A 15678-nucleotide genomic window follows, 5' to 3' on the forward strand; every position below is an offset into this window, starting at 1 on the left:
TAAAAAAAAATATATTTCAAGATACTGCCTGCGTCGTTATCTGTATTTGTGTAGAGCTCGTCTGTCGTTTTGTGAAGCTGTTGCTGGATGCTCAGTCTTTCAAGCGATTTGGGAATTTCACTGTTCTTCCGCATCTTGTCTGTTTGATAACGCGTTCAGGCGGCTTCTCGTCCCGTGGAGTAGAATCCGCTGGTATTTCTTGAATAGGTGCCGTATCTTGATCCGTTGTCTGGATGTAAGCCGGTTTCAAACGGTCGATTGAAACGGTTTTCGGTTTGCCTCGAATATTCACTGTTATGCATTTGTCCGTTCTGCTAATAACAGCGAATGGTCCATCGTATGGTGGCTGTAGTGAGCCTCGTGCTGCGTCATGCCTCACGAAAACGTGAGAGGTTGTGTGCAGGTCCTTGAAGACGAAGGTAGAATGTGGTCCATGCCGCTTGGGCGATGTCGGTGTCAATTCGGCCATCCGTTGTCGTAGTCGTTCGGCATAATCAGGAGTCGGTGACGTATAATTATGCGTGCGTGGAGCCAAAAATTCTCCCGGTAATCGGAGAGGTTGTCCGAATACTAATTCGGCTGAAGTCGCTTTTAGATCCTCTCGCCAAGCTGCGCGGATTCCCATCAAGACTGCGGGTAATGACTCAGTCCATTGCTCGTCTTGATGGCACATGAGGGCGGCTTTCAGCTGTCTGTGGAGCCGTTCGACCATCCCATTTGCCGCGGGATGATACGCCGTCGTCCTTATGTGTGTAGATCCGGTTGAGCGGGCCAATTCTTTAAACAGGGCGCTTTCGAATTGCCGGCCTTGATCGGTGGTAATGCGGAGAGGTGTTCCATAGCGGGAAATCCATCCGCTGAAAAGCTCCTTTGCAACGGTTTCTGCAGTGATGTCTTCCATAGGAAAAGCTTCAGGCCAGCGGGTGAATCTGTCGACGCACGTTAACATATACTTTTTCCCTTCAGATTGTGGAAGAGGGCCGACGAGGTCAATGTGGATGTGTTCGAACCGTCCCTCCGGGGACGGGAAACTGCCAATCGGAGTGGAAACATGGCGAGAAATTTTCGATCGCTGGCATTGTTCACACTCTCTAGCCCATCGTTTGCAATCGGTGCGCATACAGGGCCAGAAAAATTTCTCTGCGACGAGTTTGGTTGTCGGTCGTCCTCCAGGATGCGATAAATTGTGGCACAATTCGAAAGCTTGTCTTCTAAATTGGAGCGGTAGATATGGTCGCTCGTTGCCGGTAGAGCTATCGCACAAAATTGTCGCATCGGATCCAGGAATGTTGACGGTCCGCAAATTGGTGTATTTCTCAATTTCCGGATCTGCTGATTGTTGGCGCGACAGATCTTCGTAATTTAGAGACTGCACGCTTTCTATCCTGGATAATGCATCCGCCACAACGTTATCGCTGCCCGAAATGTGTCGGACATCGGTCGAAAACTGCGCGATGTAGTCGGTGTGACGGAATTGTCGAGGGGAAGCTTTGTCAGGCTTCTGTCTAAATACATACGTCAGTGGTTTGTGATCGGTATGTATTGAAAATTCTCGTCCTTCGATCATGTGACGAAAATGTCTCACTGCTCGATATATGGCTAGCAACTCTCGATCGTAAGTGCTGTATCGAGTCTCCGTTGGTGAGATTTTCTTCGAGTAAAAGGCAAGTGGTTGCCATCCATCCGGTGAATGTTGTTGAAGCACTGCGCCGATAGTCCTGTCCGAGGCGTCAGTGAAAAGTCCGAGTGGTAAACTTGGGTCAGGATGCACTAAGCAGGTGGCGTCTGACAAACCTTGTTTACACGCCGTGAAGGCTTTTTCCAAATCTTCACTCCACGGCACCGGATCGTTGTTGGATTTACTTCCCTTCAATTGATCCGTGAGAAGTTGTTGATTCGCGGACGCACTAGGGATAAACCTCCGGTAGAAATTTAACATCCCTAGGAAACGTCGTAGTTTCTGCATGGTGTCCGGGCGGGGAAAATCTGCAATGGCTGCAACTTTTTCCGGCAGTGGCCTGGTGCCTTCGTGGGAAACGCGATATCCCAGGAAATCAACTTCTGTTTTTCCGAAAACACTCTTCGCTGAATTGATTAGCACTCCGTATTCCTTTAGTCGGCCGAATAGCTGCCGAAGGTGTTCCTCGTGCTGTTTGTGGTTTTCGGATGCGACGAGTATATCGTCGATGTAGACGAAACAGAAGTCGAGTCCTCGAAGTGCTGAGTCCATAAATCGCTGGAACGTCTGTGCTGCGTTGCGTAGGCCAAACGACATAAAGGGGAACTCATAAAGTCCGAACGGTGTAGATATTGCAGTCTTCTTAATGTCCTCCGGAGCCACAGGTATCTGATGGTACGCCCGTACCAAATCGATTGTGCTGAAGATTTTCTGGTTCGCCAGTGCGTGGGCGAAATCCTCAATATGTGGCACGGGATAGCTGTCGGGTATTGTTCTTGCGTTAAGGGCTCTATAATCTCCACAAGGTCGCCACTCGCCAGGAGTTTTCTTCGCGACCAGATGAAGAGGCGATGACCATGGGCTGTCAGATGGTCGAACGATTCCGTCGTTGATCATTTTCCGGAATTCCTCTTTGGCGATGTGGTACTTCTCCGGAGCTAGTCGTCGAGGGCGATTTGAAACTGGAGGGCCTGAACTGGTCCGGATGTGATGCACTGCTGAATGTTTCGGCTGAGGTCGCAGCGATGTCAATCCAGCTGATTGCGTAATTTCCGGAAAACGTTTCAAAATGTCGTGATACGTCGTCGTTCCGGAAATAGCTTTGATCTGCGGCAAACTATCTGTGCCTTGTACAATGCATTGAATGTTGAATGCAGTTGTACCGTCGACCAGGCGGGCATGTTTTAAATCTACTAGTAGATTAAAATGGTGCAAAAAATCAGCTCCAATGATGGGCTTCGTTACGTCGGCAATGATAAAACGCCACTGGAAATCTCGACGAAGTCCTAAATCGACGGACAGTTGTTTCCATCCAAACGTTTGGATGATGGAACCGTTGGCTGCGAAAAGGTCGTACGGAATAGCTGGAGTTCGAAGTCCTAATTTGCTTCTCGGATACACGGACAGGTCCGAGCCGGTATCGATCAAGAACTTCTCTTTTGTTACTTTGTCGGTAACAAACAGGCGGCTTGACTTCGGCCTAACATCGTCCGCTGCCATTGACGAATGCCGGATTAGTTTTCCGACCTTTTCGAGCACGGATCCTTGCAACGGCGCGCCTTGTCCCCGAAAGTCTCGTGATAGTAACAAAGTCCTGAATCGTTACTTGGGCGTTTTCGCGAAGAGGAGCGACTTCTCGGGCGGTTGTTGTAAGCTCGGCTCCGGCTCGAGCTTCTTTGACGGTCTGTGTTGACGACCATTTTCTCCAAAATGGCCGTCATCTGGGAAAGCTTTTCCTCAAGTACGTCCAATCTTGACGGAGTGGTTGGTGGAGGTGGTGCACTGACGGCGGCAGTCGTGTTATATCCACAAGGTTCAGCGTCCATTAGTTTGTCGGCGATGGTGGCGAGTTTATCGATGCTCGTGTCGTCCAAAATCAGCATCATCTGACGCACGTGTGAAGGAAGACGGGCCATCCACACCGTGCGTAGGCCTAGCACGGAAAACTCTGAACCGGCGAGTCCTTCCAAGTGCCGTAAAAACTGAGATGGTTTCCTGTCGCCCATCTCCTCGCGCTCAAGGCATTGCCTTAACTTCGTTTCGCGTGATGATGAAAGGCGGCTGATCAGAGCAGCCTTTAACGTGTCGTATGCGTGCGCGGCCGGTTTATTAGTGATAATATCACGTACCTCTTGGATGGTGCGAGGCGGCAATGAAGTCAGCACCTTGTAGTACTTCGTTTCGTCCGCCGTAATTCGAGCATGGGCCAGTTGTTCTTCGAGCATGATGAACCACAGGATAGGGTCATCGCTGGTGAAGGGCGGAGGCGTCACGGACACAGCATCGGAGTTGGCGGTTGGAGCACTGGTGTTGGCTGGAGCTTCCATCGTCACGTTTGAGTAATACTTTTTCGGGAAAAAATATTATTTAGCGTTGGTGTCAAACACTGCCGGGGTTATACGCATTTAAAAATACGGTTGTGTTGGGTTCCGTCAGGACAGATATTTTTTTTTTGAAAAAAAAAAAAAAAATAAATAAAAAAAATAGCGTTGGTGTCAAAAACTGCCGAGGTTATACGCATTTAAAAATACGGTTTAATATCACGTCGGGGTCACCAATGAAGCGGTCGTGGGGTTACGCTTCTGTATTGTAGTTATCAGCAGTCCGGTTGACGATCTGTGATAGGACGTTTGTACAGCGAACTGTACAAAGTGGCCCTTATGAAATCGTCCGGTACGTTCTTGACACGTGTTGACTGGGATCCTTCGACAGTCGTCGATATTAAACCTCGAGCGCGTGTCCTGGAGATGGTTGCTCAGACAGGAGGCGAGGTGTAGAATCCGTGTAGTCCAGTGAGTGTTGCAGTGTCAGAAGTCCTGAGTAGAATGTGTTAAGTGAGCTTTTGGCCCCGCCTTATATTCCCGGTCGGGTGCGTTAAGGTATCCCCACTCCTCGCGTTGCTTGCGGCTGCGGGAATGCGGCGTCATTGTACGACGCCGCTTAGTTCGGGCGCGCGGCTCAGCGGGACTTCACTTTTGCGTATGATGCGTCCCGGACGGTCGTCTCGGGATCGCCATAAGCGCAATGTCTAGCATGTCCTCGTATCCCGGGATCATGTTATGGAAGAACGTCGGCGTGTTCGGCGCGTCCACATGAAGTGAGTATGGGCTGTTTTACACGTAGGCGAGAAGCTCGAGTCCGTTGCGGTTTGCGACATTTGAGTTCCATCGCGGGTGTTTCGCGTTGAAGTCACCAGCGATGATAGTCGATGATGTAGACCCTAAAAGAGAATTTAAATCTGTGGTCAGTAGTAATCTATTTGGTGGATTATATATCGATACTATCCTGATTTTTTCTCCGTCGGACAGCTCCACGGCCAGGGTGGTGGCTTCCGCATGTTTCACGGCCGGCGTTGGCTCTCTGTGGTGTTTCAGGTGGCTTTTTATATAGATAGTGGTTCCCCCGCCTACCCTGTCAGTCCTGTCGTCTCGGTAGAGGGTGTAGCCTGGGATGTTGACTCGGTTACCGGCTCGCAAGTGCGTTTCGTTCACCAGAACCGCGTCTAGCCCATGGTGTCTCGCAAAAAGTTCGAGATCGTGACGTTTGTTTTGTAGCCCGTTCGCATTCCAAAAAACTAGCCGGAACTGCTGGGCGGCGTTAATGGTGGTGTGAGCCATTCTATTTTTGAAGCGCCAGCATTAGCTGGCTGACCAGCTGGAGCACCTCAGGAGAGAGGCTCGTCTCCTTCACCGCGATCGCTGCCGGAGGGGAGGTCCGTGGGGCAGCGGTGGGGCGTGGAGTCTGCTGCTCGGAGTGCGTGCTTTTAGTCGCCTTGGCGTATGAGGCCGCGCCTGGGGCCCTTGCGCAGCGGCGGTAATTTGCGGGGTGATTTCCGCCGCAGTTAACGCACTTTGCCGGCAGATCTGGTGACTTCGTGCACTTCTTAGTCAGGTGACTTCCGGCGCACTTGACGCAAGACGGGGCTATGTTGCACAACCTCGCTCCATGTCCATAATGTTGGCATCTATAACATTGGGAGATGCGGCCCCGCATCTTCTTTAGTTCCTCTGCTTTGACCTGAAGTCCGAACAGCGTCTTTATCTGAAACAGTGATTTGGATTTTTGATTATTTCGTTCGAGTTGAACGAGGATTAGTGGGATCTCCTTCCCACGGGACTTCATCCTGTGAGCGGAGACCACTGGGTAGTCCTTTCGAAGCTCTTCAACAATGTCCGGGCATTCTATTCCCGTCGAGACGCCACGGATCACTATTTTCAGTGGCTTCTCCTCGTGCAGTGGGTATGTAAAATACTCCTCGGATCTGCTGCTGAGGAGCTTCGTGATCGTCCTATAGTGGTCGGAGGTCGTCAATTCTAGTTTGATCCCGTCTTTGGTCTGCCTGGCGGTAGTGACTGGGATGGCCATCCTCCTCAGGTCGGCTATCAGCCTCATGTAGCCGGCGCCTCCACGGATGAATATCGGCGGAATTTTCGTGGACATCGTGGGGGGTGTCGTCGTCGTAGTCGTGGTGCCCTCCGAGTCGTTCGGCTCTGGTTTCTCGGCACTTTTGTTTCTCGGGCGTTTCACTACAGTGACGAACCCGTCTTCGTCCGAGGCGGGAGTCGTCTGCGGGGGCGGTGACACCTCCTGGAGTATTTCTGGTTCAGGTGCGGCCGATACGGACGGAGGCCGAGAGCTTATTGATTCGGAGTCTCCGAAGCCACGCCGTAAGCGGCGAAAGGCCTACAAAAAAATACCGACCGACAAAGAATCCGACGACATGGACGTGGAGCAAGTCCCGCTGAGCCGCGCGCCCGAACTAAGCGGCGTTGTACAACCACACCGCACCCCCGCCACCGCAAGCAACGCGCGGAGTGGGGATACTGTTGCACACCCGACCGGGATTATAAGGAGGTACCAAAAGGCTCACTTTACACATTCGACTCTGGACTTCTGACTCTGCAACACTCACTGGACTACACGGATTCTACACCTCGCCTCCTGTCTGAGCAATCATCTCCAGGACACGCGCTCGAGGTTTAATATCGTCGACTGTCGAAGAATCCCAGTCAACACGCGTCAAGAACGTACCGGACGATTTCATAAGGGCCACTTTGTACAGTTCGCTGTACAAACGTCCTATCACAGATCGTCAACCGGACTGCCGATAACTACAATATAGAAGCGTAACCCCGCGACCGCTTCAAATATATGCTGGCGGCACAAAAGTAGCAAAGCCGTTACGTATAGTGCGGCGGCGTGGCCTCCAGTAACGCGCGGCGTGCTTCGCTCCAAGCCAAGTGGAACACGTGTAGACCCGGGCGACGCGTAGGGCTCCAGGGGGCGCGAGAAGAACGGGCATGTCCAGGAGCACCTTTCGGGGCCCTGTGGTGCGTCGGTGCAGCTACACAGGGCGCGCGCGCGACGGGCTCCGAACATACGGTTCGAGCTCGGAGTCGCGGGGGCGTAGCCCTACGGATGCGTGACGGGTCACACGTGGTTCACTCGAGCCTGGTCTACGGCAGCACTTCGGTGGCTTCTCGCTGAAGGCGCGTGGCGGCGTCGGGTGCTTCCTGGGTCACGTGGTCGGCGGTGGCGGCTGTCAGCGGCGACGGTGGCTGATGATGGCGGCACATGGTCAGGGGCGCAGGCCCATCGTCTTAGTGGTCCGCCAGCTCGAGTCCGGATCCAGGGAAGCTCCGGCGGGGTGGCAGCAAGCGGGTTTGCAGCGACTCGGCTTTTTGTACTGCAGCGGCGTCTGTGTCTGCCATTTTGCGTCTGACTCCATGTGCGTGCTCAGGATCACGTCGCAGGCTACCAATTTAGGAACGGTGATGATGGCGGGTGGCAATGAGACACAGATTGAGCCGCTGCAGTAGTATATTTATTGACGGTTACAGTTGTTTACGGTATATTTATTGACGGTTACAGTTGGCACGCGTCCGAACCATTGCGGGCTTGCCGGTAGAGAGAGAGAAAACGGTCACGGGATGCTACTCTAGCGCCGACTAGTTTTGGCCATAACCAATCTAAATTCGGCTCCCATAATTTTTTTAATTATACAATTTCTTTTATTTGACCTTCAACAAAGTTTTAATTTTGTTTTTAAATATACTCGCGCCCCCTTGTAGTAACGCCGCGCCCTCTAAGGGAGGCGCGCCCCACAGGTTGAGAATCGCTGTATTAAACGTTATAAAATATACAACGCACACATAAAGTTGTTATTGGTTTAATAAGTCAATTGCGACCTAGATGTGCTCTTCGGTGGTACGTAAATGATTCATTCGGCAAGCTGAGCGCACACGATAACAGCGTACCGTCAACAGAACGCCTCTGCTTCTGCTACTCCGATCTTTTCTGAACATCAAATATCGGCCATCGAAAATCTCAGCACCACTCACAAATTCGCTTAACCACGTTTCTGTTAAGACATACAGATCATGATCCTGGGCGGAGATGGCAGAAAAGTGTATATGGCTCCCTTTGGCGCATTTTGCATCTGGACTTGCACTTACACCCGTATAAAATTTAGATAACACAATAACTGAAGCCTAAAGGGCATGGATAACAAAGAATTTGCTCAGATTGGGTGTTAAAAATAGTTTGGAAACTGAAGTTGGATCAATCTTTATAAGAAAAATGAAACACTGAGCTCTCGACGCCGTAAGTTAATTTGTTCGAAAATCAATTGTTTCTTTTTACTGATTATTGAAAGAGGTGATTTTTTTAATAATATTAAAGAATAATCAAAATATTTCCTAGAAAACAATGATTTTAATAACTCTAGTTCAAGAAAACTATTTAAAATAGGAGAAAATACTTTTCTGCGAAGAATAAAATAGTTCTAAAAACTCTTGTTTTATATTTTTTGGGAGGGCGAATGGGGGATCAATTTGAGCCTAGAGCTTAATGCTAAATGTACTTTAGTTTTTCTGGTGATTTATTTTTAAGTCGCGTTATTAGTAGAATTACCATACGTCTCGTTTTCAACGAGACAGTCTTTTTAATTTTTACCCATCTTGAAATATGTAATACTTAGCTTGTTTTTAAGTGTGGCAACACTTACAGCCTAATGTCAACGCGATACATACGTCAAACACAGTCAGGGTACTATTAATCTACTTTCTCAAGAACACGGGCCATTTGTTCCCGAAGTCTAAATTCGGATGCATCCCCTAATATTCGCCGTTGGATTTCACGAGCCCTGCTGTAATAAGGAAAGAATGTCTCGACTAACCATTAATAAGTTGTCGCAGAGACTCTCATCTGAATGGTCATTACAGCTACATTTGAAGTGCATAGGAAAATAGAATGAATGGATATTTGAACCCTGCATGGCTATCAGAGGTTAATAAGTACGAGCGGAGAAACATGCAATTCACTGTTGTCATGACAAAGAATTTATTCCGCTGCGTGAATTGTACGTGAGTGATCTTCTGATTTGCCCAAATCGATTTTGACGCACTTAAGCCACATACTATATAATAAATAAAAGAGGAAGCCATTAAGTTCATGAAGTTTGGGCTCCGATGACCACAGCAAAGGCATTGGGAGACTTCAAGTTGTACTTGGTCCAGTTCAACTCCAATACAACCTCAATTGCTATAATAAGAACCTGGTATATCTGCATTGCAAAGTTCATTAAGATATATAAATGTAATAATAATCATGTGACTTAATGTTTCAGATGCCAAGCTTACCGCCACACAGCAAATAATCATCAGTGCACTTCCGAGTGCGTCAAATGCACCGGCAGCCACGCCACAATCTACTGCTCCAAGAAGGACTGAGTCACCCACAAAATGTACTGGATGCGGAGATCATCTAGAGCCATGAAGATTGTCTACGCTGGAAAGTGTACCTTCAGCTGATCAAGATGGCTATGGCCTCACATGAAGATCCAAACAAGGCATCTTAACTTATGTAGGAACATCTGAATAAAATTGAAAAATGGCTACAATTCTGGAGAACCAAGGCAAACGAGCAAAAATCTGTCCATTTGACTTTTACCATGAAAAAATATCAAAACTTGTTTAAAGTGTGCATTTTCGTGTATTCCGAATTTTACAATAAACATTTATATATGAAACAAATACTTTTTTATTACTAATGTCATATGTGATGAATTACAAAAAATACTTTTAAATTATTTCATACAATTTTATTATTCTTTTAACCAGGGCAGTGGAGTTGTTAAAAAAAACACGATTCCGATATTTACTAACACGACTCCACTCCGACTCAAAAAAGTTTCATTTTATTAGGTTGTTTTCCTACCTTTGCAAATAGGCAAATTTTTCATGTTAGAGGCATAAAAATAAAACAAGATCAAACTTTATTAATTATTTATTTGAATTTATTCATAAAAACAACATTGCTTCTATTAAATCTGTATTCGTAGAAGCTCTCAAATCAGAATTGAGGATTTTAAGAGCGGAAAATAACTGTTCTGCGGATACTTGGGTCAGCGGCAATGCTGTAACGCTCAACGCTGAATCTTTTACGATTGCTGGATATCGCTGTATTTCCATTTTAACATTTAAATTATAAGCTCGGTCAATTTTTTCCACCATTCTTAATGCATCGTAAAATTCATTTTAAAATTTTGAAATAGAGTCTCCTTCGTCTACTATATTAAGACTTAACGTTTTATTTCCTCTTGTTCATCGAGATATTTTTTTCGAGCGTTTTTTATTCCATGAGCACTAGTATTATTCTGAATTTTAGAGAAATGAAAAATAATGCTCTTCCACTCCTTGAAAAATTTACCAGGAGTCAAGTCTTCTGCTTGCAACACTTTTGTAACGATTTAATCCTTTCAACGCCAAGCGCATGATATGATGCGCAACTAAATCTACTGTCTAACGCCAAGCGCATGATATGATGCGCTCGTTAAAACCTTCGTTTTTTAAAGAAACGGAAAGGTAAAAGTTGGCAATATATGTTTTAAAAATCAGTTTGAGTTCCTAGTAAACGATTTCAGTGATTTTATTTATAGAATTTGCGATGAAACAGTGGTATATATAATTATAAAGTCACGCCTTAATTTTAGTCGTTTGTATTTCGCGCGCGGTTTCGATCGTGCTTCTTTAGACCACTTTTAGGGTTAGCACAAACGCATCGCGGAAATTCGTTTTTTTATACTTTAATTTATGAATCGAAATTAAATTATGTCATCAATATTTCAATGATAATTGTGATTTGTAAATACTTGTGAATATATTTATACGTTATTTCGACTGTTTTAATATTGTCAACTGTTTTTGTGATTGGTTTTTATTGTTTGTAATAATTAAATAATAATAATAATAATTACTATTAAATACTTATTAATAAATATAAATAAGATATAATTAATAAAAGATCAATATTAACTCTTAGTAAATATTAAATAATAATAATAATAATAACAAAAACGATTCCTTGTCGTAGAATCATTTTATTTTACTTGTTCTATTATTTTATAATTTATTTGTAATGTGTTTATTTATTTACATTAAATTAATACCATCGTGACCTAACAGGTTACCCCAATGCGTCACGATTGTCGAAAAGTTTATTATTTATTGTATATATGTGTGTGTGTGTGTGTGTGTGTAATATATATTACATATTCCGCCTGGAGTGTAGATATGTTGCACTCTTACCGGTCCCAAGCCCGGATAAAGGAGGAGGGTTTCTATCATGGAGCAAACCAACCAACGTGGATAAATCCAAATAGTTATGAAAAAATCACAAAGAAATAATAAATCCGCCCCGATTCATAATGACCTAGACCAGTGTTCGGCAAACTTATTAGTCAAAGAGCCAAATATGTACATTACAACGATTCAAAAAAAATGAGAGCCAAATTTATTTATTCATTTAGCAAACCTTTATTATAATTTTCCAAATCAACACAAAGACGTTCAAATTTAGAGCTCCATATTTCCTTGTTTTTTAAATCCGGCGCGTAAATGCCGGTGGAAATTTGTGCCAGAGCCGCACTTAAGGGGCCAAAGAGCCGCATGTGGCTCCGGAGCCGCACTTTGCCGACCTCTGACCTAGACCAATGGTCGGCAAACTTATTAGCCCAAGAGCCAAATATGTACATTACAACGATTAAAAAAAATTGGGAGCCAAATCTATTTATTAATTTAGCAAACCTTTATTATAATTTTCCAAATCAACACAAAGACGTTCAAATTTAGAGCTCCATATTTCCTTATTTTTTAATTGCGCGTATGCCCGTGGATATTTGTGCCAGAGCCGCACTTAAGGGGCCAAAGAGCCGCATGCGGCTCCGGAGCCGCACTTTGCCTAGACGATCGAAATCTAGATAAACGATTGGACTTCAATTTTGGAAGCTGGAATGTGCAATATTACAACCAGGAAAAATGCAAACAATAGCGGAAGAAATACTAAAACTCAAGATATATCTAGAAGCCCTACAAGAAATTAGGTGGAAATGCCAAAACCGATCACCGGTTGTAGTGCCGTGGAAGAAGAAGAAGAATATGTATATATTATAAATGATACATCTAATTATATATAGTTAAATGTAACATCGTATCTTGCTATCAAGTTTTATTATTTATTATTTTTATATATAAAGAAATATGACAACCTTCAACAACAACCAATTGTAAACACCATTGATCAAAAACAAACGGTTTGGTTATTAGGGTTATTTTTGTGTACGATATATGTGATTTTGTATGCATCAAAGAAATCTTGTCGATTTGTAAATTTTTATAACAGGATGTAGGTCAGACGAAGAAAAAATGCGTTGCAGATTTATATATTAAAATTGTCTCAGTGTGAGCATGACCCTGCTTGTCGTTCGCTTGTATAGTGCCGCGCGCATGCATGTGTATGTAGGTGTGTGTACGCGAGCCATCACGCGGACCGACCAATAGATTTAGTTTTGTTCACTTAATATTTCCAACAATACGACTAAAAATGTTTGTTTATTGATATAATTAGAATGTTTAAATCGTGTTAATCATACATATATAATTTTAAAATATAAAAATTGAGTATTTTGGCTGTAATGATGTGTTAAACAGAGTAAGTAGCCAAAAAATTATATCGCTAAAAACGCATGGCGTACAGCGAGTAATTAAAAATTTACCGGTCGGCGGTCTAAGGGTTTTAAGGATAGTGAAGCAAGACTTCAAGTTCCTCTACTTCTTTCCATTGAAAAAAATAAAGTTTAATAAGTCACTGAATCATTAAGTATGTACTACCCCATCTAGTAACTTGATCCAAAATTGCACCCTTTCCAGCACTTTGCTTTATTATGGCATGTATTTTTGGCGTTCTTCTACACGTTTAATATTCATACGCTATACATATTCATTATTACGCAATTAAAATTTTGTAATTAAAAAAATTGCTTTTATAGAAAAAATGGTCGGAGTCGCTCATTTTTCACGACTCCAACTCCGGCCAGCACACCACGACTCCACGACTCCACGACTCCAACTCCGACTCCGACTCTACAGCCCTGCTTTTAACAAGTAAAATCCTGTAAACAGTGCGAGCGTGTCAGTGGAGAAATAAATTCAGTTATTTTCATTATATTTAATAACAGCAGATATGTTTTCACATATTAATAAATATGTATACTATTTCTAAATATAATACGCTAAGTATCGATTTAAAATATTTTTTTAAAATCCATAGATCCTGATTGTCGTTGTTTGAATTCCGACACGCTAATTTAGTTTGAAATTTATGCTCCTTATGAACATGCAGCAAATTAAAAAAGCACGAGAGCGATTGTCGGTGAGAGCAATAGTCGCTGAGTGCAATTGTCCGTGAAAGCAATGTCGCCGAATCGTTTTTTAGCTATAAATTTGTTGATGGGAATAAAAAATTGCCCAACTATAAAGTTTATTGGTCTTCAAAATTTGAGTTCCGAGATGTAGACATATCTTCCCTAATGTTTCGTGATAGATTCAGTTGGCTCGTTGGAAACATTAATTTGAACGACAATTCGTTACAATCAAAACCTAATGAAGAAAACTATGACAAATTGTACAAAATAAAACCTTTAATCGATACACTATCTAATACGTAAATAATTAATTAATTTAAATTTATTTAATTAAATTAAAATTGAATTGATATTTTATATTTTATTGTTTTCGTAAAATATACAGATGGCGCTAAAGCTGAAGAAGAAGAAAAAACACTATCAAAAACAGAAAAAAATGAATTATTACACAATTTAATTAATTTAATTTTAATTGAATTAATGAATTGATTTCGAACTTCAATTGTATTTATTTAATTAATATATATTCAAATTTAGCAATAGCGAAGCATTGCCGGGTCCGCTAGTGCTAATATATAGAAATAATATTATAAATAGCCTTTTTTTATCTTTATTTTACTATTCAAATCAACGCAATATTTTTTATCAAAGTTTATTCATTTATTTTTTTCTTTCTTATTTATTTTTAATAACGTGAATGTCACATTTCTTGTACCGCCACTGAAATGTACTGTACGTCGGAGTGTCTCGTGTTCTACTCGCGGTATGGAAGTGCAGCGACAGTGCAGCTACTGCCTATCGACCCCTGGTGGGGACGACCAGTTGCCGTCGCCTGCGACTGTTCTTGTGGACCAGTCTTCGGCGGCCATCGCTTTGGCACGCTGGCTGTACGTTCGTTGATGGTGCGATGGTGCCGGACGCCTGACTAGTGACAAGTGTTGGTGTGTGTGCATGTGTATTTATTTTTTGGTGATTTAGTCAGTGCCACAGCAACCATGACGATATCCTATACAAGCGAAGTGCCCAACGGCAGCAACTTTGGATGCTTCTGGCCCATCCTCGGCAAGTGAGTGTCTATGAAAATATTTTTCTTCTTTCTGAATTTGGTCGCCCGGTTGGTAGGAAAGTGCGGCCCTGTGCTCCTTTCGCGATTGCGTGGACATATCGAGAGCGAACTGCTTTTCCCGACAAATTGCAACATCCGCCACCGCAACGGTTGTGATGTTGCAATTCGAAGGGGTCTTCCGATTTTTCCTCATTCCTGTAAACCCAATTACAGGTTATTTTGACCTATGGACTCTCCTGGGCCCGGAAAACCAATAAATACTGATACATATTTCGAGCTTCTGGGATTGATACAAAAAAATATTATTGGTAGTAGTACTTAATATACAGTATTTTACATATATTTTTTAAGCATATGTATACATCTTTATCTTGAATGATTAAAATATTCATAGACTTTAATATCTACAAATTAATATTTGTAAGGTTAAGTAATTTTATTTATTGTATAATATTATTAAGGTATATAAAAGTTGAAATATGTATATGGAAAATCCCAAGACATTATTGCTGCAAATGAGTATTATATAAACTTTAGTTTCGTGTCGCACTGTTCCAAAACGTCTAGAATATGTAAAACTTGTTAAACATTTTTTTTGAATGGGAACAAAATAAATAATTTATTGCAAAAATGTGTTCAACTACAAAGTTAACATATTCTTACAATGAATGTGGCTCTATATGTGATGTCATACATGCCCTTTAATAAAAATATCGTTAGCTATTTATTATAAAATATATTTTTCAGTCCAATTTTTACATATCTAGAATATGTAGGACTAGCAAAGGAATAATATCTTAGCTTTTATAAGTTCAATATCATGCATGTAAATACGTCATGTCTAAAAAGCTTTTACCAATACAGTCCAAAGGCGTCTATGTCATTCACAATATATTTTCTATTTTTTGAAGCCATTTTAAATGACTTGTTAATATTATTTTCAATGTTTTATTTCATTAGTTACTCAGAAATACTTCTATCGATATTATGGTAGAAAGATTTAACCATTTTTCCTGAAATTGTTATTTCACTTAAATTCGTCATAAAATCTTTTAATCAATCGATGGATTTTTGAAACAATTTTTGACCAGTCTGTACCAGCCGCTCAAAACCTAGAGTGTAAATTGTTATCCATGGTTCTTAATTAAAAAAGTTTTGTTTTTAATTCATCTCAATATTTCGACAATATATTCCGAATCATAAAGTTGATGTTGACGAATCAATAGTAATATA

At 42.8% G+C, this 15678-nt stretch overlaps 3 protein-coding genes and 1 long non-coding RNA gene across 4 annotated transcripts in view; 2 read left to right on the top strand and 2 right to left on the bottom strand.

Moving 5' to 3' along the window:
* Positions 1-91: 91 nt before the first annotated feature.
* LOC148234202 (uncharacterized) lies at positions 92-673 on the bottom strand. The gene has a single exon (XM_088188381.1). The coding sequence runs from the start codon at positions 671-673 to the stop codon at positions 92-94; it is 582 nt and encodes a 193-aa protein (XP_088044507.1).
* A 2334-nt stretch (positions 674-3007) lies between these two features.
* On the bottom strand, positions 3008-4005 carry LOC148234203 (uncharacterized). The gene has a single exon (XM_088187587.1). The coding sequence runs from the start codon at positions 4003-4005 to the stop codon at positions 3193-3195; it is 813 nt and encodes a 270-aa protein (XP_088043713.1). The 3' UTR covers positions 3008-3192.
* Positions 4006-8678: 4673 nt separating this feature from the next.
* Positions 8679-9711, top strand: LOC148234204 (uncharacterized). The gene is made up of 2 exons (XR_015809937.1): positions 8679-9236; positions 9306-9711. It is a non-coding gene; the product is annotated as an uncharacterized LOC148234204 (long non-coding RNA).
* A 4521-nt stretch (positions 9712-14232) lies between these two features.
* Best2 (bestrophin 2) overlaps positions 14233-15678 on the top strand; it is an 85461-nt gene continuing 84015 nt past the window's right edge. Inside the window, exon 1 of the mRNA XM_088187440.1 lies at positions 14233-14445. Within this exon, the coding sequence (XP_088043566.1) occupies positions 14375-14445 (71 nt within the window). The 5' untranslated portion in view covers positions 14233-14374. The remainder of the gene's footprint in view (positions 14446-15678) is intronic.

This window comes from Plectrocnemia conspersa, unplaced genomic scaffold, assembly GCF_051122295.1.
Source record: "Plectrocnemia conspersa isolate PC_06_02 unplaced genomic scaffold, ASM5112229v1 ptg000006l, whole genome shotgun sequence".
Taxonomy (NCBI): Eukaryota; Metazoa; Arthropoda; class Insecta; order Trichoptera; family Polycentropodidae; genus Plectrocnemia; species Plectrocnemia conspersa.

Bases quoted from the DNA above. Each gene is read 5' to 3' on its own strand.
- LOC148234202 (XM_088188381.1), bottom strand. From the start codon at position 673: ATGTGCCATCAAGACGAGCAATGGACTGAGTCATTACCCGCAGTCTTG.
- LOC148234203 (XM_088187587.1), bottom strand. From the start codon at position 4,005: ATGGAAGCTCCAGCCAACACCAGTGCTCCAACCGCCAACTCCGATGCT.